The 26,138-nt window shown below is 37.2% G+C and overlaps 1 protein-coding gene across 26 annotated transcripts in view; it reads left to right on the plus strand.

Annotated features, from left to right (window-relative positions):
• Window positions 1-26,138, plus strand: part of ADGRL2 (adhesion G protein-coupled receptor L2) — a 384,989-nt gene that overhangs the window by 235,280 nt on the left and 123,571 nt on the right. For all 26 annotated transcript variants that reach the window (XM_088169882.1, XM_088169887.1, XM_088169883.1 and 23 more), the window contains one exon: window positions 25,484-25,656. In XM_088169882.1, the coding sequence (XP_088026008.1) occupies window positions 25,584-25,656 (73 nt within the window). In that variant the 5' untranslated portion in view covers window positions 25,484-25,583. The remainder of the gene's footprint in view (window positions 1-25,483; window positions 25,657-26,138) is intronic.

Here is a 26,138-nt window from a genome sequence, read left to right on the forward strand (position 1 = left end):
GACTTCTGCCTTAGGGTAAAATTTAGGTCTGTTGTAGCCTAGATGTAATGTCTCCCTCTACAGAGCACAGCATTAATCATGGCTTGACAAGTGATCATGGGCTGAGAAAAATAGGGCCTGTCTTGGTTGTGTGGTTATTTTTTTTTCTAATCTTAATCTCTTAGGAGCACATTATAAACACTAACATTTACACAAAAAGATTTAAGTATCAATGTCTGTGTTTCAGTAGTGAGTAGCTAGCTTCAGAGAAAATCTAGTTAGAGCTAATAAGAAGCTACTTGTGTTTCATACGTAGATGCACTATTAGGAATATTTTCCTTTTAATGTAATGCAGGGCTTTTTTGTCAATAAGAGATTTATTTTAAGCCATTTCCTCGTACAATTGTAGTAGAGTCTGCCTGTTTTATTTCTTGGTGCACTAAACAACTCTGAAATATTTTTTCTTACTATTGTTTTACTATGTAAACAATCTATTACATTGTATACAACGTTGGATGTCTATCACGCAAGAAAGATACTTCGTTTTGCAAAACAGGCAATATAGGGAAAAGGGGAACGGTTTTCCTAAAATGTAACACAGATGAGTGGTTTTTTACTATGTTTATATGTTAACGATGTGTTACTTGATTGCGATTTGCTACAAAAGCTGGCATGAAGTAACATGAATGAAGAGTGCTATTTAAGATCCTGGGTTCTGATACTATACAAATTGTGTTTAATACTTAAATAAGGGATGCTTTGATTCATAGATAGATTCATACATTTTATGGTAGAGAGGGGAATTTTCCCATTTCTTGGGCTTCTTTGCTGCTTCCTGTGGTGGGGATAGTGCGGGAGCAGCTGAGCACTGGGTGTGCACCACTCCTAGAGAGGTGCAGCTCCTTCCTGATCATTTACGTTCGTGTCTGCAACTGTTCGAAAAATAGATAATATCAGCAAAGCAGCAGCAAAACGTAGATTTATCACTGGAGAATTATGCTTTAAAAATTAGAGTACTTCTGTTTATCCAGTTGCCTGTGGTTGTGATAAAATCACCAATCTCTGGTTTAGGTTGGGCTGCTGCTTTCCTTTGTGCCCTCTGTTGGTATTTTCCCATCAGTCGACACTTCACACCGATTACTGCTCTGAATCCAGATGACAGAATAATAACGCCGATTACTGTTCAAAGTTGTTTCTGGCAGCTGGGGAGCGGATGACCGACCTTGTTCCTGACTATCAGACTTGCTCTGCTGTTGATGGGCTCGGGTGTGCGTAGAGAGAGAGCCTTACTGTGAAATCAGTGCTGCAGTGGTGGAGAGCGATCACATGCCAGAAGGAGACTTTAATTCACTTTTCTATATATTCTCTTGCAGTATCATGTTTGTAATTTTTTACAGCATTGCAGTCTACGCTGGGGTGAGTAGTGTTCAGAAACAATTCCCTCGCAGTAGGCAGCGTTGCTTCTAAATAAAGTGACATTTTTAGAAAATATTTCTGAGACCAAGTTCTGCTGTTGAATCTGCATTTCTCTGTCAAATTCCTGATGCCTGTGTTGATGGTAGGCAGAATTCTTTTCTTCTGATCTAGGCATCCTTTCATTAGACTATTACACTATTTTTTAGAGTTTTTCAATGTGAAGTTACCAATTTGGAAAAACCTGCTTTCCCAGAATGAATAATGATTTCATCTTCACTTTGAACAAAATAAGTGTTCTACAGAAGACCTATTCATAACAATTTTGTTGGCAGTGTCTCCAACAGCTTTTATTTACTTCAGTCTAATAAGTATTTCTTAAACGCAGACTGTCAATTGGTGAGGCTGATTCTTGTGTAAATCAGTATAACGTGCTTGAAGGAGAGAAAGTGCCTCAGCAGTGGTGTATTCCTGGCTGAGCTTCTGTGCCAGGAAAACGGGAGTTGTTTTGAAGAGAGAGGGGAGGTGCAGGCTGACATAATTTGAAATTGAAAAGAAATCCTTTTGCCCTTCAGGCAATAATCTTATCCGTGCTTGAATAGAGCATCATCTCTCCAAAAAGTTGTTGGCTTTTTTTCCCCCCCCTGCTTTCTTTATATCCTCATTTGAGCAGGTGTATAATAATATCTCATAGTAACTGGTTGATGATCCAACTGTTAAAGATATTCCATCAGCAAAGAGGAGCTCTATTTGCAGCAGTCTTTATCACCTTGAAGTGAACACCCAAAATTTGTAACTTGTCTTATATCAGGAGTATTTTTCCCATCTGTGTTTTTAAATTTTGTTGTTTGTTTGTTTGTTTGTTTTGGTTTTTTTCTTGTTTGTTTTTGGGGTTTTGGTTTGGATTTTTGATTTTTTTTTAAAAAAAAAAGCTGATATTGGAACCTTGAAGGGTGTATATTGGAGTTTATTTTCCCAGTGAGAATTAAAGTTGACACAGGGCATATGTGACTTTATGCCCAATGCATAAATGCGTTTATTTTATGAATGTTCTTCATGCGTCCATAGGCACTACTTGAGAAAGTGAGATTTCGCTCCGTCAGAGAAACAGAACCACAGGCATTCATTCGTTCTCGCTGTGTGAGAAGAGAAATTAATGTTGCCTGATGGCTTCCCAGTTTTTTGAGTGTGTGCTAAAGGTTAGATAGGATGAAGGCTTAATTACAATGTACTTAATATTTATAGCTTTATTCGCGAGAAGCATTGTCCCATTTGCATTGAAGGGATTTTTATCTAGAAAGCTCATGCCATTATGGCAAACAAACTTGAGACATTTTAAGGTAAGGGTAGTGTCTTTGGGGAGAAAAGCAGTTTACTTCCAGTTGGATGAAAACTACATTGTTACTTCATGATTTGATTTAAATTGATAGGGAATTATTTTAAATATATAATTTAATTTTCAAGATAACTTACCATTCAGTTCAATTGCATTTAAAACTTCGGTGGAGTGCCTGTGTAATTGTATCCAAAAGTGACATTAGGTTTTTCCTCCTAGCAGTAAATAGAATGAAGGGATGCTACTGTTTGGTTGGTTTTCAGTTAGAAAAATTATTAGATAGAATGAACTTGTTTTACTGTTTGGTGTGGTCTTTCATTTTTGTTTAGTTCTGGATAAGCAGAACATTTTTTTTTTCTTCTCTTTTTTCTCTTATTTTTTTCTGCACTGAAAACATTTACATTACTTTGGAAAAAGAAATGTGTGTGACTTGATATAGGAAAGACTAAAGCTGAATGCTTAACTTTTCCAAGGAGACAAGAAGAGACAAGAGCTGGGAAAAAAGAGAAGGTCTTCTGTGTTACCTCCTTATGCTGGATAACATTGGAAAAGGATTTCTGGGGGAGTTTCTTTAAAATGATGACTGATTATTTGTTTCCTATGCCGGCTGTTGCCCGCATTTTTCACATATTTTTGCTCATTCTTATTATTACCTGCAGAGGGAGCTTGTATATGAGATAATCAGAGTAATCAAGGCATTCAGGCTGAATTGTTTCCAGTAAGTACAATTTCATTTCACAGTGCCTTCTCTGTTATGCAGAGCAGAAAGGCTCTTCAAGACAGCTTTTAAAAAGGCTGTCCATCAGTAACAGCAAATCACAGAGGGCAAAGATTTTAAAACATCAATAAGCACAAGCAAGCTTAAAAAAATACTTCATAATTCAAAGAAGTGGCTTTTTATCAAAAGTTTAAAAAGAAGATGAGGAAAACAATTCTTGCCGGTCAAGGTGCAAGAGGACAGTTTTGGTATTCTGTATGACAGGAAGCAGATTTTTGTTGCATAAACTGCCTTCTCAGATTTTAAAAATGTCATGTCAGCATGAGAGAGCCAACAGAGAACTTTCAGGTCCTCGACACATCTCGTGCAGAGTAGTGTGGTAGCCAAAAAGCAGTAGGTAAGTATTTCCTATTTACACAAGCAGTGTTACGGATCATAATCAAGGTGACGGCTGATGAAAGGCTAACTCTTAATTTTGCTTTTTCTCTATTTAAAATATACAGAGGTGAATGAGTTTCATCCAAACTGATGAATTGATACAGTCGAGGATTAAAGCAGGCAAACAGTTGTAAGGATTTCTGTCTTAAGCTTTAATAAATGCTGATAACAAGGAGCAAGGAATGTCTTAATCCAAGTTTATTTGTAAATTGTAATTTAAAAACTAGCTTGAAGAATCAGATATTTGTTTTTTAGGCAGTGATTTATCCTTAATTTAGCAAAGTGACAGAAATCATCTGGTGTATTGCAGGCTTTATAATTTGTATTGCAGTTATCTGGATGATGAAAGTGTGTGATCCTTCAAAAAGTTAAGACTTCAGAGAAAAAAATAATTCATATATAATACAGTTTCACTTGCTGAGCAAGAAGCATAATAGATGGTACTTAGATGAATTCTGTACTATTTATCTTTGGAAAAACTGTGACAATCATTTTACTTTAAAATATTTCAGTAAATTTGAAGATGATTTGCTATGATATTGTTAGGAAATAAAGCAGTATGTATGCACATTTCATAAAACAGAAACAGCTTTCTGTAATATGCTCTCCTGTAATAAATCTGTGGCATAAATTGGTCAAAGAGCTGATTTTTTTTTTCCTTTTTGTCAGTTTAAATGAACAGAACCTTAAATTTACATTCAGCCTAACGTGATCTTAGGTGTTTAGTTTGGATTCTCTTTTTAAACACCAGGGAAGATTTACCATATCTAAAAGAGTAGTAACTCTGTGTCAATTTATTATTTATACTGGCTAATCCTTTCTAATGTGAAAAGTCAGCTTGTTATTGTTACACCAAATGGCCCTCTAAGTAGGGAAACAGTTAAGTAGATCTCCTGTAATAGGTTGTTGTCTAATAAAGAGATTTATGGTATTGGCAAGGGCTATTGTATAGGTATTACCCTCTCACAGCATGATCATGTATTATCTTAACAACTCAGTGCCACATTTATGTTGAGCATTTTCATAACAGGGTAAGAATATTAGCCACAGCAATTACACTCCAATAGGATTATAATGGTAAGATTTACAGAAAATATATAAGTTACGTCTCTCATGGAGATTTTGGTAGGTGCTAGGAGTTGAAAAGTTGTGCCATCCTTTTTGCATGGGAAAATACTGATGTGTAAGCCATGATGAAGAAAGAGAGGTTTGTTAATTTAATCTTGTTGAGGAATTGTGAGAGCCAAGGACATAATCTTTCTTTACACAGTCTGTCTTTTTCTTTCCTGGTGAGGTAGGGATGTTTCAGAAGTTCCACTCAGTGGAGGTTGCCGTACAATATGAAAATCAAGACGTGTATGTAACTTCAGTTCTGTTGTGAGGATAATGCAGCTGCGATTAAGATATATTTTTAACAGCCTTGTATTTTGAAGGTAGAACAATGATAATTTACATGCAACATTGGAAGCATCTACTTATACAAAATAATGTAATTTTTTTTTGTTTCAGCTGTAACGTAACACATTTTCTCTTTCACTAGTGCCAGGTTTTTATGGTGATAAGTAACTTAGATATTTTTTTAAATTACTGCAAGCAACAAAAGTGACAATAATGTCATACTTGTACAATTTTCATGTAAGTGGCATTCAAGCTGTTCCTTAATTCTTAAAATTTTCCATCTGTTTTTTAAAAAAAACAAAAAAGTGAGACATTAATACTCACTTACTTGGCAGAAGCAATGTTCCAGTCACATTTAATAAAACTAAATTATGTTTTGTCAATAAAAAACACTTATGGGGACTAATTGAACAAAATACATTAGGTTATGTAGTTATTTATGAATAACTGCATTGAGTAGCATAGCAGTCTGCATGGCAGAGTGTGATGAAACAGCCACATATTTTAAGTTAATATCTTGAGTTATAATTCAGTAAATATTAAAATAATGAGTGTTTAAACAAAAAAATACATTTCTTTTCCTGATTTCCTGTACCAGAATTAAAATAAGGTAATTGCAAATTAAGAAAATATATAGATAGCAATTCTTATTGTATAAGAAATTTCTGCCACATGTTCCATACATTGTAGACATGCAGTGGTAGTATTGGTTAAATTTGTAAGACACAACATTTCCTGGATGCTCTGGATTAATTCTGTGTGCAAGAGTTTCTATAGAAAGATTCTGTACCCATCTGTTCTAAATTGTTATTGATCATCAGAGAAAAGATGTACATGTTTCTTTTGATGTGATATATTCCACTTCTGAAAATGTGCTAGGAGCAGTTGCCCATGGATTTAAATGTGGGGTTTTTTGTGGTTTGCTGAAAAATAACTGGGACCTCAAAGCTGCTTTAAAGTTAATACTGAAAACCTCATTATTTTTGTTATCATGGTAGCAGCATATGACTTCATCTGTGACCAGTAGCCCATGCATGTTGTATCTAGTGCAAAATTCTGGAACTTTGTCTTTAGTGTTGTGTTCAGAAGAAGAATAACATTTTCTATTTTAGGCGAACTCCTGTAGGTTCTTAGGTTGGCTTCACATTTCATTCATTTTGAACTGTGGAAAGCGATCGTATCTTTTGTCTGTAAGTAAAAAGAAAGCACAAAAGGATGAATGTTACCCCCAGTGAATGTGGAGCTCCAGCCGATTTAAGAGCATGAACTGTGACTGCATTGTTGAGGGCAGCGCTTGGGTTGTTATACCCAAGCTAAGAAGAAGCCAGTACTTAGAAAAAAAGAGTGAATAATGCATAAAAATTCGGTAAGCCGTAAAGGATTTTATCCGTGTTTTAATATAACAAGTATTGATAATTAATTTTAAAAATACTGAAATAGATTGCAGTGGATTTGTTTTACACATATTTATCATTTAAAAAGTTGTCTAATGTTTTAGAATACAATTTCTACATTTGAAAGAGAAAATATATGCAGAAATATTCTAACCAAATTGTTAACCTTATGTGCTCTCCTGAAACATTCAGAATGTGTATATATAACTGTGAGATAGATTAACCATTTTTCTTTTTCTACAAATGCAATAATGAATGGCCTCTTAAAATCAGTATTCTTGTGTTTGCAAGACAACAAATCAAAGCACAAATCCACACTGTAGTCATTTTACTGGTAGCGTGCATTAGAAATGGAGCCACACTAAGTCATACTTAACTGCCCACAGACAACTAACCCTGAAGAAGGGGCAAGTCTTTTTCTTCTTCTGTCTTTTTTATTATTATTTATATCTCTTTGTCTGTTTGGAACAGCCATGCTGTTATAACTAATAAAGCTTTTGTATTTGGCAAATGGGATGCAAGTAATCAGCAGTTCTTGGCTCATGACTGAAAAATCTGCTGAGCAGAGCACATAAAACCAATATAATCTTTCAAGTATACCTGTGAATAAAATTCTTCTTATGCTTCTGTCACCTGTACAGAATTCATATATCCTTCCTCCATCTTCACTTCTAATGGTATTATTTCTGATTACAGTGTTTTTTTGGTCAGTGGCATAATGAGCAAATACTGCTTGAACAGATTTTAATTAAAAAAAACAAATATAAGAATATAGTGACTAGCAGTGAAGTCAGCAGCTTTCTGCTGTCTAATAAACAGCCAATTGAAAAATTTGGCTTATTTTAATTATATTTAGCTTAATATCCCTCCGGTGTGTGATTTTTCACTAAGATTCTTTAGTCAGTAAACTTCTTAGTTCTTACATATTTTCCACAGAAAATCACTCAATATATGAAACAGTTATTTAAAATAATTCTTTTTGTTCAATAAAATTTATATATTAAAAAAGTTATCAAAGTCCTAACGTTAATTGAATCAGACTCAAATAAATGAAAAATTTTAGTAGGTCTGCTGGAAGATGTCCAGTGATTTATTTTTGTTTGTATTTTAAATTGATACGTAATAACCAATGAACCAAATAAAGTTGCAGCATTAACAGATTATTAAAACTAATTGGTAAGGTTTACGAAAAATAATGTGGGGCAGTGAGAAAATTCGCTGCTATTTCAGTGCTGTGGTTAAGCAGTTCTCACAGCTGTGTTCACAGCCTCTGCAAAGCTGAGAGATAGAATTAATATATCCTTTAGCACTTAATTGCAGCCATTATTTAAGTTACCTAAAAGAAAACTGTTCAGATCTTGTGCATATATGAAGCATTAGCTGCTGCTATGCTAACTGGGCAGGTACGCTCAGAGCAATTTTGTTGGGGCTCAAGATGCTATAAAGGAGTAGCTCCTGGTATCGAACTCAAACATTCACTCAAGCTCATAAGACCATTGGACAACTTGTAGTTTTACTGCAGAGCTGGTAAAACACTGAATGCCAATGAAAGCAAGAGATTTCCACTCCTTCCCACCCTCCTCAAAAAACCCAAAAGGAACAGCTTTATTACTGTAGGTTTGTGACTTGTAGCTCTCTGGTGGCACGGGCTGTGACATCCTGGATGCACTGGTGATATGTGCCATGGCTGCCACTTGGGTCTGGGAAAGTATGAATCCTTCTGTCCTGCAGGTCCACGTTCTTGGCTTTATTCTCAGTAGCTTCATGATAAAACAAAGGTGTAATTAGGACTAATTTAGCTAATCATCATGAACTGGAGGTGGTCCCATCTGCCCTTCCCCCTGAAAACCTGTGTGTGATACATGAGCCCGACTGTTGTGAGAGTGAAGGGGGAGCTTTGTGTGTGCTGTCTGCAGATGAAGATCCTTGGAAACCAGGTTTGTCCTTTTTCTGTTATTCACAGTCAAAAAGTCAAAATCTCCATTTTAATGAAGACATTTCAAAGAACAGACGGGCTGAGAAAGATATTGTATTTCTTTACATGCTCCTTCCTCTTAGACATGGAAGAACCCTTAGGCTATAAATTAAAGTGTTTTACCCTGTGTAGTTGATCTCAGGCTGCCCAGTTGCCGTGAGGAGTTAAAGTTTAAAAAAAAAAAAAGAATTGTAAGTGGCTTGACAGTTTCATGTTTTTCAGTCTGTGGTTATCTTTTGTCCCCCTGTGTCCTGTTTTTGTCAATATTTTCCTTTCACCTAGAAACTATAGCAAGTGGGAGGAAAAGTAACTTGAAAGAATGTAGTTATGCCAGAGATGCATTTTCATGTGGGAACCTTTATAATCCCTTCATGTAAATGACATTCACTATGGAAACAGTAAGAGCTCTTACGAGCAGAAGGGTTCATCCTGTGCTCCATAGGAAACAGTGATTTACTTCTCTCCCTTCCTGGAAAGGGCACAAGTGTGCTGGGGTGGGGGAGACTTTGGCCATGCTCCCTGTCCAGGGCTGCAGGGAGTGGTGGGGGCACCCTGAGGAGCTTGTGGGAGCATCTCAGGCCGTGGTGTGTCTGGAGTCCGTGTGGTTTTATGAGTGTGTTGGAAATGGAGCCACCTTAGTGGATAGGTGTACTTTGCATTTTTAATTTTGTCTGGCAGTGAGTAGCTTTCTTTTTTCTTTCCTTAAAAAAAAAAGTTGGATTCTCAGGTGTTCTTCAGTTTCAGTGAATTTCTGGGGGGATCCTCCCTGTGCAGCTGACAGGTTCACAGGTGATGCTCGTAGTTTTACTGGCTGGATTCCAGAATGTTTTCTAGAGTCCATTTTCCTTTAACCTGGAGAAAGAAGAGATGTAGATTTTTGTTATTTCAAAAGCTTCATATTTGTAGGCTTTGTTGATGAGTCTTGTAAAATGTAAAATTGTTTTGGAATGTTTGTTACTATCTCTACCGCATTCTTAAAAATTAATTGTCTGCTTGAATAGTGTTTCCCAATCAACTTGAATTATTGATGTTTTGGTCCTTAGTGGAAGAGCGGTGGTACTTTTCCTCCCACACCACAGCCTGTTCAACCCCAGTTTAATGAGTTGTACTCCAGTACCTGTAAGAGAATTATAACACACACACAAAAAATCATAATTTTGGCTTATTGAGTAACACTAAAAATGGGAAGTGGGAAATGGACTTATGTGTAAGTTCAGGTTTTAGGAAATTGGTGCTCTGTGGATGTTGAAGTAATCGGTACTTACTATTTGAAAGTTAAAACAGTTAGTGGCCATTCAAGATAAATACCTTCCTAGACAGAAATGCAAGATTTAGTAGCATATTTAAATATTTGAAAATAGTTAGATGAATGTATTTTTAATTTCAGCTATTTTAAGCTGTTCTTAGACACTGTGTTCTACAAATATTTTCAAAAGTGAATTAAATAATAACAAAGTTTTACTAATCCTAAGTAAATATCTGCTCATGAATGTGTATATACTTGAGTACACATATATCTGGGTCTTTATTAAAATACTACTTATTTAAAAATAAAAACTGACCAGTTTATCCTGTGATAAAATTGTGAGATCAGGAGAAGAAACGTGTGTCCCAAGTCATGGACGAAGGTCGCTGCTAGCCAGGAAGAGCCTGTTTTCCTTTATTCTGATCTCAGCCAGATGGACCGTACAGCTACCTGTTCTAGTTAGTAAATAACAACACTGGAAAAGCTAAAAATTGGTATTTATTCAGCTGTTTTAAAATAATACTGTCACAGTGAATTTGTTTTTTATTTTGGAGACAAGAAATCATTGGGGTGAAATCTCTAGCTGGTGAAAACTTGCACTGTGCTTGCTGCAAGCTCTTTTTGTATTGTACACTATGGTAGCCTTGGACTAGATATTTTTATTTCTAAAGACCTATAAAGCTGCTATTTTTAGTTCAAAAATGTCAAATCACCTCTTGACTGAAGAGATACTAAAATAAAACTGTGCAACTTTTGGAGAGTATCTTGATAACCAAGCAGTGTCGGGTGAACTGTTCTGTCATGCCTCTGTCTGTTGCTTCTTACATATCTGAGAAGATGAACCTTTAGGTTGGCTTATTTTTTCCTGTCCATTTTCATCTGTATTATTCATCCTCCTGTCTTGCTTTTTTCTTCCAGAAAAAAAATCTTAGTTCAGCCCAATAGTGACCCATAAGTAAGCTGTACACTTACTACTGTCACAACCTCTTCTGGATTTGATTTTTAAACAAACAAACAAACAAAATTCCCAGAATGGGCAATTGATGTGTTGAAATTGTGGCCAGATTTTATTATTATTGTTATTATGGCTCTGTGAAATCATTAGCTGCTTTAGAATATTGCAATGGCACTGTGAAATCATCAGTCATTTATAGAAAATGATTACTTGCAGCATGGCAAATGTTTCAAAATATTTGTGTGCAGGTAAGAGATGCAGACATCTCATTGCACATTGTGTGTGCTGGCCCCTCTTGTAGCAACTCGGAGTGTCCACGGTCTCATTCTCTGCCTCCACATTTATTACTGCTGTGATTCTATTGTCCAGAGAGTTTCGTAGACTCTGATGTATCTTGGTGGGCTTTTCATAAGGATTCAAAAGCAAAGAGTTGCAGTCCGTGTAGCTTGCAGCTGTCTCCTGGAGAGGAGTCAGGTCTGGGCTATGGAGCGTGGCAGCCGATCCTAAATGCTGGCAGTCCGCTTGAAGGAAATCAAATTACGCTCAGATATTTCATGCGAGCAGGTCTTTCCCTTCTCTGTGCGGTGCCGCATGTTTTCTGGTCCCTATTCCCTATTCCCTTGCCTTCCTCCGCTCCTGGATGCTGTTCCCATCCCGCTCGGTCCCCGAGCCGCGCTGTGCGGGGCAGGGCGAGCTGCCCGCTCTGCTCCTGTCCGGAGCCTTCCCCTCCAGCTGTGCCTTTCCTTCTACGCCCTGCCCAGGGGCTTTCCCGCTTCCTCTGCACTCGAAACTACCCGATGGGGATGCCGTCTTCCCGCTCTGCTTGCTCGCTTGCTTTTTTATTTTTTTCCCCCCTTCTTTTTATTTTATTTTATTTTTTTTTTCTTTCTGTTTCCCGGCCCCATGGTGTGACTCTCACTGATTTCTGGTGAGTAACAGGCAGCGCGAGGGAGTGAGTCTACCTGATGATGATGATGATTTCATTGTTCATCTGATTTGCAATCTCTTGCAGAAGTGCCTGTAATGCTGACTGCTGTTATCTGCTGTTAGGATTTTAAAATATTAAAGTCCATAGAACACAAGTTAAATCGAGGTAGCTTGCTGAACATGTGTATAAATTGCATGGTTTTGTGAGTGTGAAGGTTTGGCACAATGCGGTATCTTTGGGCAAGATATGAAATCCGGTGATCTAGATGAAATTTGGAGTTTTTGAGATTGCCGAAGGAGAAGCTGGTAAAATGGCATGCATTTTTTTAACAGGGACAGCTTCTCTTAAATTTGCTTTCTATCTGTTGAGCTGTCACCCACTCTGTCACTGAAGGCTTAAAGCTATATTCATAACAAGAGTTTTCTGGATTTCAAAGAAAATGCTATTTTTGTTAAAAGTAGCAATCAGACCAAAAGGTTAGACTATCATCAAAGTGTCTGTAAAAATATGCTTAAAGACCCCGTTCTGTTCTTGGCTGTTGGAAGAGACGATGACTTGTAAATTGCCTTTCATAAAAGTGAGTTTGATTTAAGGTATTAATAAAATCAAAATTTGTGCATTCTGGCTGTGGGGACTGAAGATTTTAATTTAGTGAAATGCCAGAACAATTTTTTTGTGCTCAGTTTGATGAGTGTTATGTGAGAATTCCATCTTACTAAATTAGGGCAGACATATATATTACAGTGTTTACAAACTGTTATGATTACAACCTGTTAAATTTCATATTTAATATTCAGTCGTCTTTGAGCAAAAAAGTCACCTATTTTTTTGTCTCAGCGCTGTTGAATTCCTGTGTTAAAACAGATTAAATTGCAAATGTTAATCTAAGTAACTGTGGAAAGTTGTGACCTGGATTTGAAATAGCCATGAGACTATCACAGCAGCAGTAAATCTTCCAGAACATGTAAGGCTGGCACATGGTGGGGATATGTCTGATGTGAGAATTAGAGTGCGGGTGGAGAAATAGCCTGAAAAGAAAATTGTGTGCCTATATAATTTTATTCTAAAATTAAAAAAAGAAAAAAAAAAGAAAAAATTATCATTTTAATATAAAACTGTGTTTTTAAAGGCAGCGTGCAGTAACTTAATAAAAACTTATTTTAAAACAGTAATCTAAAATTCAAGCTGTATTCAAGAATTCTTAATCCTCATGTCTTCCTCTGGCAACAGTGATTCCAATCTTTGAAACGTGTGGGAATTTCAGGTGCAGACTTCAGCCTAAAGAAACCATCAGTTTGAGGAAAAGTAGATACTAAATGTACTTTCCTTTTGTTTTAAGCTTTTTCCTGCTGTCCTTTAGTGACTGTTTTTCTCTCAGCTAAGCCTGGCTCCAGCCCTAGTGCTGGGTACTTTTAAAGCCTGATATCATCAAAAGGCCCTGAGTGTTAGTTGTCAAGCACTGACATTGCTGGAATCTTTTATTATCTTATTGCTTTGATTTTCTTCATCTCTCTTAAAACGTGTCAAATAAGAATGTTGGCCATGTCAGAAGAATATAATAATAGTAATTTTTAAAGTGATGTCTTGACTTAAAAAATAATGTTAAAACAATCCCATTCAAGCAAATCATGTTAATCAAGGGACATTAATTGATAATTAAAACTAGTGTATTAAATAATTTCTACATATATATTTGTTCCAGTTTGCTGTTCTTTTCTATAAGTGAATATTTTTAATACAAATTTACTCTTTCATAAAGGAAAGAAATGAGCTTGCAGATACTGGCCCACATGTCCACACGACAAAATTATATTGGGGTGCTATAAAAAGGTATTCAAAGTGTTATCATATCGTTGACATTGATTCTTTTCAGTTTCTGAAAAATACTGGGATAGTAGGGCTTATGCAGTGAGAGCCTGAAATATTTTACCTCTCTGTTTTTTTTAAAAGCTAGAATATGACTTTGTTCATTTTCTTCACTCCAGAGAAGGGTGATTGGCAGGCTCTGGCACTCGGCTGTCCACAGCTGAACTGCAGGGCTTGAGTTGCCTTGGCAGGGCTGCAAGTAAAAGTTTGTGCCGCTTTTGCCAACTGTGTTCTTGGCTCAAGCTGATGTTACACGTCTCTCGACTCCAAAGCATGCTCATTTGCCAAATTCCACCTAAAAATGTATGCTGGAATTCCTAATTAAATAAACCCCCCGATATTTATTTTACTCCTTGGAAAGGTAGGCTGCTTCTTCTTTCACGGTAGATGCTGCTTTGGTAGAAATACAAATAAAAATTTAAAAAGCCCAAGGTGGATTAGAAAGTTATAACTGGTATTAGGAGAGAAATTGTCTCTTGCAAACAGATTAGTAGCTTTGATTTCTTCTAAGTATTGAAATTATGTGACTTTACCAGGTTCTTACCTGAATTTCTTTGCATATATGCAATCTTCTGTTTATTTTTCCAAGTATTTTGAAAACTGTTACACTACAAAGGATAACAGCAGTCCATATATAATTTTGTTGGGTTTTCCAGCTAGATAGCATTAGAGCTACCTTATTGTTGCCTTAAGCTAAAGTCACCAGTTGAACGATAAAGGTATAATTTATGCCAAACCAGTCTGGAAGGTTTTTCAGAAGACTGATAGCAACTGCATTTATACATATTGCTATGTAAAATGCTTATTAATGTTAGCAGATGTTGCACTTTAATCCCCCAGAATGATTGTTTGGTAGCAGCAGGAGATTTATTAAGCTTGAGTTGTGTGAAATTGTGTGTGCATAAGCTGCTATTTAGATTGTAAAAATGCCATTGAAAACTGTAAAAAAGTTCCAACTGTAATTGCCAGAGAGGTATTAGCTGTTTTAAAAGAAGTATATGTGTACCACTAGCCCTTTTGCTATAACCTCTTTATCATTTATCTTCTTGTATTAATGTCACTGAATTATTAATTCATGAGCAGGGTTGGATAGGGTGAAGGCACTATTTAAATGTGTGGCACATGTATCCTTATCGCTGGAGACATGAAAAGAGTCATTTTGTGTTATCTATAAAATGGAAAGGACATTTAAAAATTTCATTTACGGTAATCCACTTCACTTCCCAGTAAAACACCTAGATTATTGCTACTATAATATAATGTTTTTATTAAAATTTTGTAATCTTTCCACTCTCTTACTTATAAATACTGTTGATAGACAAATGGAGACTTATTTTTTTCTTTAGTTGCACATACAGTTCATGAACTGCAGCAGAACATATGAAGAGCAGGGTTTTAATAAAAAGCAATTCTCTTTAATTTCTTGTAAAAGAATACAAAATAAAAGCCAATAAGTATGTATAATCATGAGAGGCTAAATAAATTATCATCTAAAATCATAATGTAACCTAATTAAAGAAAAATAGGATATTTTCCAAAGTAACAGTGTCATTGTCACATTGAGCCATCAAGAGCTATATTATTTAAAAGAAACTGTAAATGTGTGGCTTGATGAAACCACAGAATATCAGAGGTCATATTGCTGCTGAAAAATGTGTTAGAAATGTATCTTAAATTTCATCTGTGCTGTATGGATGATTTAAAAAAATTAAAATGTACAGGAAATATAATATTTTCAATCACTCCAATGGAAAGAGTTAATTTTCTTGAATACTTTAAAAAGTGTTCATTCTTTTTAAAAATTCTTTGCATGAAAGCAATTTCAGGGTACTTTGTCCTCAAGTGCTCATGGTAGCTGGCATGGCAGTGCTGGAGATAACTCATATTCCATTTTGTTTAATATTTAAAAGATATCACTTCACACTTCCCTTTTCACCATGCATGGAAGAGACCTTCAATGTTTCCACAATACATGGGGAGTTTTGTTTTTTTTCTCTTCAGAAATTTCTCTGCAGAAGAGAAAATGTCATGTAGGCTGCTAGGGAGAAGAGTTTTAAACGGTGGTCCATACAAGTAGAAGAAGCCTTCCTGCTGAATTATAATTTAGAGTTCTTTTTGCTTGTAACTGGCCCAAATGTAATCATTATAGTTTCCTGACTTAGACTTTCTACAAAAGCAATAAAAAAATAACGGAAATATTTTCTATATTTCTATTATAGTTTGAACAAATAAGAAAGCCAAGGTTTCCCCAACTGAAAGAATGTTGCAGCTCTGTTGAATGACTGGTATTTATTCAGCTGTCTTGCATAGTTAAGAATAGTCACCTGAATGCTCATTGCTTATTAAATTGTACAAGAAAATACTCTTAACTACAGCACCACTGCACTACTCTACACCTCGGCAGCTTGTATGTCCTTGCAGAGCCCATCATCCAGTAAGAGCACTGAACCCTTTGTTTCACTGCAGAATGCGGCCCTTTCTGAATAGATCCTGAAGATTTATTTGCCATATTTATTGCATGTGTTTCTCACATCCTCGATGATGTGCAAGCACTAGGTGTGTAATTCAGTAGCTTATTTGTGTGTAGGTGCAAGGAAGAGAGTGATGTGTGCAGTGCTGTCATATAGAGCTTCTCACGCTTGAGTTCTTGTCTTGAATGTGTGTGAGAAAAGCCAGTTACAAGGGGAGAAAACCAAGGAGTCTGTTGATTTTTGTTTCATGATTTTAGAGTTTACAGCCTTCTAAGTGCTACCAGCATGTAAAAGTGGTGAACATGAAAGATGTGTCTTCTGGCACTGCCTGTTCTTTTTTTGTACTTAGAAACTCCACACAGAAGTCCTCCAAAGGCTTACAAAAATTCAGTAGAATTTCTACCTGTAAGACATACTTGCCTGGAGAATCTCTTGTCTGCTTAGAAATCAGTTAAAAACTTCTTCCTTTCTTGTGTTGTTAAAATTAAAAATTTTGTTGTGGCTCATGGCCACGTATGGGATGATAGCACACAGCACTTCTCAGGTTTCTATGCAAGACATGAGCCACTATCTTTTAATAACTAAATGGTTTGGAAAATTCAGGTTTATGGAATTACTCCTGGAAGTTAGTTTGGTGGTGGTGATTTTTAGTGGAACTAAAATGTGTTCTTTTAAATGTTCTGACCATCAGGCTGCTGGAAAGAAAACACTGCTCTCTGATCATGGTTATATTAATAGTGCTTCAGAGAAAAGAAACAAAGCTAGGAATAATGTAAGAAGGGGTTTGAAAGAAGAAAAAGAAAAATGCTTAGGTACAGCAGTTTTTAGAACATGGTTAAAAGCATGCATTATTGAAATGGCCTTTCATAAAATGCATTGGTGTGATGCTATGATAAATTCTAATACTTGAGCATATGATGGAAGAAGAAATATTTAAAATTTCCTTTCTCCTGCTCTCTATCTATAGTCACAGGTTTTTCACGTTTCTTTGCATGCTCATCTGATGTATTCTATCCTAGATTATCTCATTGCTCCCAAGAAAACCCTTTTGGTAACATTGATAACCTAATATATCACAGATTTTGGTCATTATTATTTCATTTAGTGGTCATATGTATAGACCAAGAGGGAATCTGAATATTGATTCACTGAATGGCTAGTAACAATGATTTATGAGTCACAGATTCAGTGCAGTGAGCCAAACACATCAGAGATTACATCTTAGGTGCCACCATTGATTTTGATTCATATTTCACTGCACAATGATTAGGCCATGGTCTCACAGATGTTAATGTTAGAACAATATTCCTCTCTAAGCAAAGATCTGCCTAAACTACACTCACTGCATGGTGACTATATCTATGTGCCCACTGCTTCTGACTTTTTAAAATGGTAAATATTTTTCGGTTGCTTATAAAGAATTGGTATCTCTCTGATAACAAAGGGTTTTGATAGAATTTTTTAAATAATCAAAAGCGATTTTTCTGCACACTCAAGCTTGTTCCTGAAACTGGAACAATATAATTTATATTGAATACAGACCACTTAATATGATCATAAGTACACCTGATAGAAAATGGATGCTTTAAAATTAATGTTAAACCAGCAGCTTCATGAATCTTTTTGATAATATTCCTTGGCACATGCCCATAAAAGAAGTTTTCAGTGCAGTAGTTTCCAGGGAATTGGTGCTACCAAACTGAGGTTTCTGCTTGAATATCAAATGCCAAGGCTGCAGCACAGCCGTCCCCCAAGAGGTGCAGTGTGTTGGGGCTATGTAGCCCCCATTAACCCAGTTATAGCATGAATAAAAGTGCTGTACATGTGTGAGAAAAATGTGTTCTTGTCTGCTCTTGCTTGTAACTTGGTTTTATTTTGGAAGTTAGTAACGCGTGGGTGTTTTGCTGGCTCTGTGCTGGTCTGTGGAGTTGTCTTACTTCAGTGTCAGCTGTGAAAGACAGAATCACAGAAAAGTTTGGGTTGGAAGGAACCTTAAATTATCATCTAGTTCCAAGCCCCCTTCCATGGCCAGGGATACCTGCTGCCAGACCAGGTTGCCCAAAGCCTCATCCAACCTAGTCTTAAAGACTTCCATGGATGTGGCATCGGCAGCCCTGTTCCAGTGCCTCACCACTCTCACAGTGAAGAGAAGCTTCCAAACATCCACTCTAGATTTATCCTCTTCCAGTTTAAAGCCATTCAGTCTCATCTTATCACTGCAGGCCCTTGTGAAAAGTCCCTTTCCAGCTCTCATGTGTCCCTTTAGGTACTAAAAAGCTGTTATAAGGTCTGCCCAGGACCTTCTCTTCTCCAGGCTGAACAGCCCCAGCTCTCTCAGCCTGTCTGCATGGGAAAGATGCTCCAACCCTCTGATCATCTTTGTAGTCTCCTCTGGACCACGTCTAAAAGGTCCACATAATTCTTATCTTGGGGGCCCCAGAGCTGGATTCAGCACTCAGTACCAGCACTCGTGTCCCTGCCGAAGCCCAGGGCTTGTGGCCATGAAGCAGATCAGGTGTGTTGAAATCCTCGCAGTCAATTAGAGAAACACCACGTCGCTGCACAGGTACCGACATGTCTGACCGCAGGCCCAGTACTTAGTTCTGTTTGTTTTGTTTTGCAGTCTACTTCCACTTCAAACAAGTTCTCAGCTGTGAAAAACAGTGGAAGGAAAAAAAAAAAAAAGATCAGCTAAGTGGCATAACAGCTTTGAGAAATACGGGCCTTTGCAAAGCCTTGTCAAGGCTGTCAACAAACAGTTTCCTGTCTTACAAGACTGCTGTGTCTTTGGTTGATGTTAGTCTAGTGATTTTTTTCCAAGGGAAAGAAACGAGATCTTTAATATAAATAGATTATTTTGAGGATTTCTCTTCTCTGAGAAGTTTGAAAAGCCTTTGAATTTTCTTCAGCTGTTACAATTGCTTCTTTAGGTTTGTCATATGGTTCTCAGTGTTTTTGTAAAGATACTCATTATTTTCTTGTTTATTTTTGATGTTCATAAAATCTGTCCTACATAGGTTTGAAAATGAAAGCTATTTGTTTTGCAGTTTAATGAAGAGAATGGCAAACAGCCTCAGACTGTGCCTCTGGTGTCCACAGTGATCAGCATATTTAACATGCTCAGCATGACACTGAGATGTTACAGGCGATAACAGTTGTAATTGACTTACAGCATCTCTTTCCCTCCCCCCTTCTTTGAGTGGTGGGGATTTATCCTTTAGTCCCCAGGAAGCTGTACTGACACAGAGGGCAGAAGTGGTAGAAAGGTTTTACCTGCACTGCTGGAGTCGAGGTGGTCTCATGCAGTGTCATGGTGTCAGTGCAGGTGAAATACAGGGAATCTGCAATGAGGATTGAGTGACACCCCCTGTCCGCCCCCACCCTCCTTGATTCTGAGCATTTTTCAAAGGCAAAAAGAAAAATTCAGACTTGGCAAAAGGAGAGTGCCTGGAGCCAAAAAAAGCCATTCTTATTAGCGCTAGCGAAGGTTTACTTTGCTGACTTATTGAATGAAAACTCCCTTGAGTGTCCAGGCTTTATCCTGTGTTAACAAGGGGCAAAGCTGGCTTGTTGGGAACAGACCGCTGTGTAACGTGTCTGTAAAACAGAGAGTGAGGCCAAGCTGAATTAGAACGCTGATGAGAAAGGAAAATCTTTGTCTTTTCCTCTCAAATCCTATTTATTTTCTCTGTGAATGATTGTGGTAGACCACTGAGGTGCTGGGGACTGATGGACTAAATTGTGATGTTCCACTGGTGAAATAGTGTCAGTGTACTGTTTAGTGTCATGTCTTGCATAGGTAGATTGGATATTTTGAATGATCCATTACACTGAAGAGCTGGGAACTCAGGCTGGGGTGGGGTAGCTGTTTCTGGAGTCTTTATCAATTTTAGGATATGCATTTATTGCTCACTGTTTCAGGCATTCATCAGGCATGAGCATGTAACTTCAGAGCACAGTGCAACTGAATGCATTGAAGTAATTTTTTTTGTAGCAAGATTGGATGACCTTGGTCAAGTCTGGCTCTTACTGTATTATTCCCTTCTCTCATACTGTATGCTTTCCGTGTAACTTGGGAAGAAATGTTTTGGGTTAGAAATCCAATGTTCGAGGTGACAATTAATAGGGCCTGTTGAATACAGGAGTGGAAATAAGGCTCCCTGCTACCTTTTGAGCATTAAATTGCATTTAATGGAAAGGAAATATTTGTTAGCTATTTTAGATGCATCAGAGTTAGCCTTTCCTTTCACCTTGCAATATGCAGCTGGTTTCATTGGAGCACATCAGGCGTTGGTTGTTTACCATAGGTAGTAGAAGGAGGCTAACTAGATCAGCCCTGTCTTGATCGTTGTCAGGGTTTTTTTTATAAGATCTCATAGCTAAAACTCACAACCAGATTTTCTACAATCTGGTACTGTAGCACTAACATGTAGTTATTAATGTAAATCAATTTTTGAATAAGCATATTGAAAACTTAGGAATAACTCATGTTGAATGCATCTGAAGATATGTTCAGTGTTGAAAACTAGAGCTGGATCTCATTGCAGATATGCAGAAAATGGTAGCTCTTGGATCATAAACAGTATTAGTCTCATTTGAGTATTTTACTAATGCAGCTTAGACAGTTTTACTAATCGCACTTCACTAATTAAATTCATTACAGATTATAGTAAGTTTAAATTTTTGTTGTTTTTTTTTTTTAAATTGGGAAAGCCTCATGATGGGAAAACACGTGGACACATGATTTCTCATGAGACTAAGTAGTCTATTATATTGTGTGAATATATATCTACTCACCCTTGCCTTCTCTTCCCCTCCTTTCCTCTGCAGAATGGCTCATATATATTACAGAATTACTCAGTTTCATAAACTGGGTTATGAAAGGCAGTGGGGGTGCTGCATGTGTGGCAAGGTAGGTCACACAGGATTTATAAGAAGGACTGCCTGGTCCTGCTAGTTCCTTGGCATGTATGAGCTGTGCAGCTATGCCTGATGTTCCTTACCTCCCTGTGCCTCATCATCTGTAAAGCTAATAGAAATTTTATTTCTGTAATAGCGGTTAAAGCTTGACTGAGGTCACAAGTGCTCTGTGATGTTTCTAAAATGATTTGGAAAATTAAGCACTATACTCTAAAATACATCAACATTAGTCTGAATGACTTTTAGCTAAAGAAAAGCATCCTTGCTTAGCTGGAATGATCTCTGTGTTCTCCTTTGTCTTAATTGCCTGAAAAGCTGGATAGAATAGGAGGGAAAAGGCAGCTTTTGAGCATGCTGTGTCAGTTGTCCGGAAGCTCTTAAAAGACCCTTTTCTGGCTTTTGAAAATAAAACCTTGGGAAGGTTAAACAGAGTAGAGTTGGGACGTGGCAGTCCTTTAGAGGTCTTTCTCTTCAAAGATAAAAATATTTCAAGGAGCATGCTTGGAGCAGCTTTCTCTTATCTCTGGGGTGCTCTTGAGCAATGTTGCGGGGAGAGGGATGGCCAGCAGTGGCATGTATTCTGCAGCGGTCGTGTTCTGTCTGTGAGAAGTTTCAGAAGCACAGAAGAACAAGGAGGCGAGGCGGGGCACTGAGATATTCGGGACTTGGAGCAAAGCTTATGAATGCAGTGTGAAGAGATGCCCAGTACCTTTGTGCTGTTACAGGTTTGAGCATTAACATTTCTATTCCTGATCTAGCCTTCTTTAAGAGGGCATATGAGAACAATCTTAACAAGCTGAACCACTCTGCTTCCAGCAGGGTGGGGGTTTTTTTTGTTTGTTGGGTTTTTTTTGTTGGGTTTTTTTGTTGTTGTTTTGTTTTGTTTTTTTTCCTGTGGGCAATTGCAGTATGGCCCAGATGTAGGCATTTAAGTTACAACTGAAATTTTCTGGGCAGCTTTTATTGCACTCTGAAATTCAAGCAAGATTTTTCGCTAGGGAGTTTGTCTGCCCCACCCACAAATTGAAGCAGTCAGCGATGCAGAGAAAAGGTTTATTAAGGTCTGAGGGGAAATAACTTATTTGCACAGGACAGCCACTCGCTGTGGTCTGCTTTTTCTGTTTACAAAGAAGTAACCTAATACATCTTTTCCTGCTTCTACTCGTTTAGTTTGGGATTTGTTGTTGTTGTGAGATGCCACCGACAGTCTCTGTATCACTGATAGATGGATGGTCAGAAGGATGTGGCTGACAGCAGAGTCTTTAGTCCGAGTGCTCTCTGGCTCCAGCTCATGTCTGGATGCCTTTCTCAGGTTTAGCTTTTGTTATGCTGATGAATGGTTGGAACTGCACCCTTCTTTTACTTGGAGCCACACAGAGTTTCGCAAATACATTCAAGAAGATTTGTTTGCTGTGAAAATGTTAACTTATTCAAATAAGAAAATAAGCAAACCCATACCCTGTTGCATCAGTTTTCAAATACAGTTTCATTTTTTCTTGGGTTTTTAGATAAACATGTGTTACGGATAATCTGGCGGGGGCTGTTTAGTTTATTTTGAATTCTTTTTGCAGCAGTGCACAGAGTTAAATTCTATGTCTGTAGGCTACAGCAACCTAAAGAGAGCAATGTATTGCCCAAAACACTTAAAACTGCCCTTTAAAATGCTCATAATTTCTTCCTAATTGTATAGTTTGTGCTGGTTTTGGTATTACAAAGGCATCAATATATTTTCAGAAACTGTAGGTCCTTATAAAAGTAGCTAAGTCAATTTAGAAGGTCAAGAATTCTTACTCAACTGAAAAAAAAGTGTTTGGCACACATTTTGCAACTATTTCCTGGGGAGATGCTGGGTCTTACCACAAGTGATGCTTTGATTATTGGTTTTATTTTTGACATAACTCTTTCCTCCCACCACCTCCAAATTTTAAAAGGCCCACAAGGAAGTGATGACTTTGAGGATAATAAAGCACAGATGTGTCACTGTCCAGTTGAAGTTGAAAAAACATATCTCAAAACCTGGGAGTGTGGTGATATGTTATAGAAATAATGATAAAACTTTAGTCTCAGGAAGTCCAAATCTTCTGGACAGACTGGGAGCAATCAGAAGGCTGATTTAATTTCACTTTAATCCATTATTATTCATCATCTATTCTCTTGGATTATTCTGATTGCTTATTGAAATTACGCTGATTAGTCTGTAGTGTGTATGAAATAGTTTTATGATTTTTCCTTTGGGTGCTGCAGGTGAAAAATTAATCCAAACTTGTCCCAAGCTTCTAGCTGAACTATCTCCAGGGCTTTTTTGTGGAGATCATGGTGGCAATTTTTTCTTCTTAACTCAGCAGGAGCTCCTGTGCAATTTTAATTTCTGCTGAATGCAGAGCATCCTTTGTGGACTTTTAGATTTATTTTCTTTTGGTTACAAAAGAGTCTCAGCCCTGTGTAAAAGATCTGGAGCTGGAATGTGACTGTGTCTTCATAACCGCTTCGGGGTTGTCCTGTGTCACCATCTAAATTCAGGTCACACTTTGTACCTCAGGGCACACGGGTGTGTGCCAGCGACAGCCACACTCTGCCCGTCCTGCGCTCGGTTTGCTGTTGCCTGCTTCTCGTTGAAATATGAGTGGAAAAAATGTGCCTGTGACTGAAGAGCACCTGTCTGTAGTTGGAAATTGGAAAAAGGGTTCATTTTTATGTATCAATAAACATAAAATCATATGGTTTCAGATGTCAGTTTTCTTTCATTTCCTTGTGTGAGGAATCACAAGTACACTTGTGTTGTGAGAGGGATGCCTCCAGTTCTCTGAAAGAGGAGCCAAGTAAAGAAACCTGCTTGGCTATTTAATAATTTCCACAGATACACTGCCTTCATTGAGAGCCAGAGAAATTGTTCCATAATGTTTTCTGTTAATTCCCATCTTTCTCTCCTTGTGGAAAAAAAAAAAAAGAAAAAAAAGAGTGTCACTCTTGTTGCTGTTTCTGTGCTCAGGGAACAAACTTATCATTGATTATGATTAACATAGACTAATATACACTTTCTACTTCTAAAAATTATAGACGTCCCATAGAATTTATGTATCTGGCATTTTGTGCTCTTCATCCTTTCCACTTCTCCTTGCCAAAAGGGTAAATGTATTTTTAAAGCCCTTAACATGCTCTAGTACTTATAAGAATCATAAGTGGCCCTTGGATCCTGCCACTTAAATTTTTACACAGTCATTGTTACATGGTTTTAAAGTAACATTAATTTCAGATATCTCAGCAATACATCCTTGCAGTCCTGTTGGTTCGTCCTGGAAAGACCAAGCCAATGTGACATTGGGCTCAGCCCTTTTCATCTGTGACTGCTGCAGTGTTCTGTGTTCTCCAGCGTTGTTTCACATATCTGTAATATGTAGAGCCAGCTTTCTACTTAAAAAATAATCTGTTCTTCTATGGATGTTAATTTTTCTCTAGCTTCCCAAACTCTAATAGTCGGGGTTGAAGCATGACCTAGCTTCACACAGTGAGATATGGAAGAGGATGTGTGTAGTTACTCAGCTGGCTGGTGAGAGAATAGAGTCATTAGCAAAAGGGAGCACTCTGCTGTCAAATCTTCTACCACAGCTACTGCACTCTATCACTGTAATTATATTTTTCAAATGCAAATGATAGCTTGAAGAATTCTTCCTTTGGTACATCGTTTACAGGAGCAGTTCAGTTCATATTTCTCAGTAGGAGACAAATCTTGTCTGAGGCTAAGGACAGGAGAAGGTCTCATCCATTGTTTATTCCCTTTTGTCTGAAGATGTTTATTGTGTAGAAATACAGCTAACTGTGCAGTCATATGAAGAGGCTGCCTCACCAAACGGGGTATTTTGTCAGCAAAGCAGCTGTTGCTGCCTCTGTCATCCAAGGAGAGCAATCTTTGTGTAGCATGAAGGGAATGCCAGAACCATGGCAGGGACCAGACCTGCTCAGCCTTCCTGCTGAGAGGAGTTTCTGTGTTATTCTCAGCCACTCCATGTTTTAAATCCCCAAGAAATATGCTAGTGCCCTAGATTTAATTTTACTGTGGATCTTTGAGGTAGAGAAATGCAGGTTGTGTCAGATTTGTGTAGTCAGAAAACCTTAGCCGACTCATCTACAGGTCCAGTTTCTGATATTCAGTGCAAACATTCTCCTGCTGCTTTTTTTTTCATGTGTTTTAGTGCAAACACATCAATAACACTCATGCTTTCGACTTTATCACGTATCATTATTTGGCATTGTGCTTAGTGATGATTGACCTTGAGAGATGATATCTCAGAACCCTGCCAAATTGCCAGCTACAGTGCAGGTGTACTCTGTTTTTACTAAAAATTTCCATCTTCATATGAAGTAAAATTTGGTATTCTAAATTATTGGTGTTCAGGTACTAATAGATTTTTTTTTTCTCCTTTTCTTCCAAATCCTTTGCTACTCCAGGTATGAAGATGAATAATGCAGACCACTGGTTTCGATGATGCTGGGCTTTTATAACTGGATTCATTAAGGAATACAAAGAAAATTCTTACAGGGATCAATAATGGTGTCTTCTGGCTGCAGAATGCAAAGTTTTTGGTTTCTGCTCATTATCAGCTTCCTGCAGTGTACTGAAGGTAAGCTTTAGTTTATTTTTTACTTGGGTTTGCAGATGAGTTAAATGGACTGTACAATTAATTTCTGTTAGATAACTTGAAGTTTGAGGATAACAAACTAAATGTATCTGTAGCATATTCTAGGTTTAATTTATAAGACTCAAATTGACCCTTTTTAATGAAGAAAAGAATAAAATAGTTTTTTTTCGGTTTGATAGTGTTATATGTTGAAATTGAAATGCAATGTTGAGGCAAGTGAAGTATTAATAGCCTTGATTGGTAGATGCCTTATTTTTGGATTCTTCCTGTTTATCCTTTCTTTTCTATTCTCATTGCACAACCATTTAGAAGAAATGTATGGATATATTAAATGTGATATAAAACAACTAAATGAAATACCCGTTTTACTTTTCTAATTTCGCTTACTGAAAATGAAATGGCAAACACTTCATTAAGATTAGTGCTATGCAAGTTAAATTTCAGGAAATACAACTCAAAGTTCA

The sequence above is a fragment of the Sturnus vulgaris genome, chromosome 9 (genome assembly GCF_052056855.1).
Source record: "Sturnus vulgaris isolate bStuVul1 chromosome 9, bStuVul1.hap1, whole genome shotgun sequence".
Classification (NCBI taxonomy): Eukaryota; Metazoa; Chordata; class Aves; order Passeriformes; family Sturnidae; genus Sturnus; species Sturnus vulgaris.